The sequence below is a fragment of the Sphaeroforma arctica genome (genome assembly GCF_001186125.1).
Source record: "Sphaeroforma arctica JP610 unplaced genomic scaffold supercont1.14126, whole genome shotgun sequence".
Taxonomy (NCBI): Eukaryota; class Ichthyosporea; order Ichthyophonida; genus Sphaeroforma; species Sphaeroforma arctica.
The window spans coordinates 1-603 of record NW_014026432.1 but is presented as its reverse complement, the minus strand read 5'-3'; the positions used below and the strand labels follow the sequence as shown (position 1 = coordinate 603).

General features: G+C 43.3%; 1 protein-coding gene across 1 annotated transcript; it reads left to right on the top strand.

Annotated features, from left to right (window-relative positions):
• Positions 1-151: 151 nt before the first annotated feature.
• SARC_18151 (hypothetical protein) lies at positions 152-330 on the top strand (the record flags this gene model as incomplete). Its single annotated transcript, XM_014287767.1, has 1 exon — positions 152-330. A coding segment is annotated over one exon (179 nt), but the record flags the coding sequence as incomplete, so codon positions are not given.
• Between the last annotated feature and the right edge of the window lie 273 nt (positions 331-603).

The following is a 603-nucleotide window of genomic DNA, read 5'->3' as shown; positions in this document are numbered from 1 at the left end:
TCGGCATCAACCTCACGTTCTACCAATGTTAGTGGCATGTACCAGGTTACATATGTATTTGTAACTTGTCATCTTGCTGATTGCAATGCAAGGCCCGATTCTGCATCGACCCGACCACCCCTTCTTCCCTTTCCCATTCCCCATTTCCCAGGCAAACAAGCGCACTTCAAGGTGGATCTGTTGCTGGGATCGCTCCTGGAGTACATGTGTGAGCACTTGGCTGCGGGTCAACTGGGAATGGCACGGCAGTTGAGCCATTTTATAGGAGGTAGGTATAGGTTTAAGAATAGGCTTCGTCATATCAGGAGGGAAAGAGCTACGGGGGGATAACCTGGGGATATCATATGAGTGACTGGCATTATTTATCCAGTACATAGGTCTAAAAATAGATATGATATATATTTAGTATCAGAAGCTGTGGGACGATGGCCAAGCCACTTGGTAGCAATTAGGAGTTCTAAAAATTGTATATTGAAATCTATCTGGAATAAGAAAATGATACAGGTTGTGAGTTCGAACATGGTACAAGCGCGTGGCACACTAAGACAGCAATTTTGGAGCTGGTGATTTATTCATAGATACTGTATAGCTATTATATATATA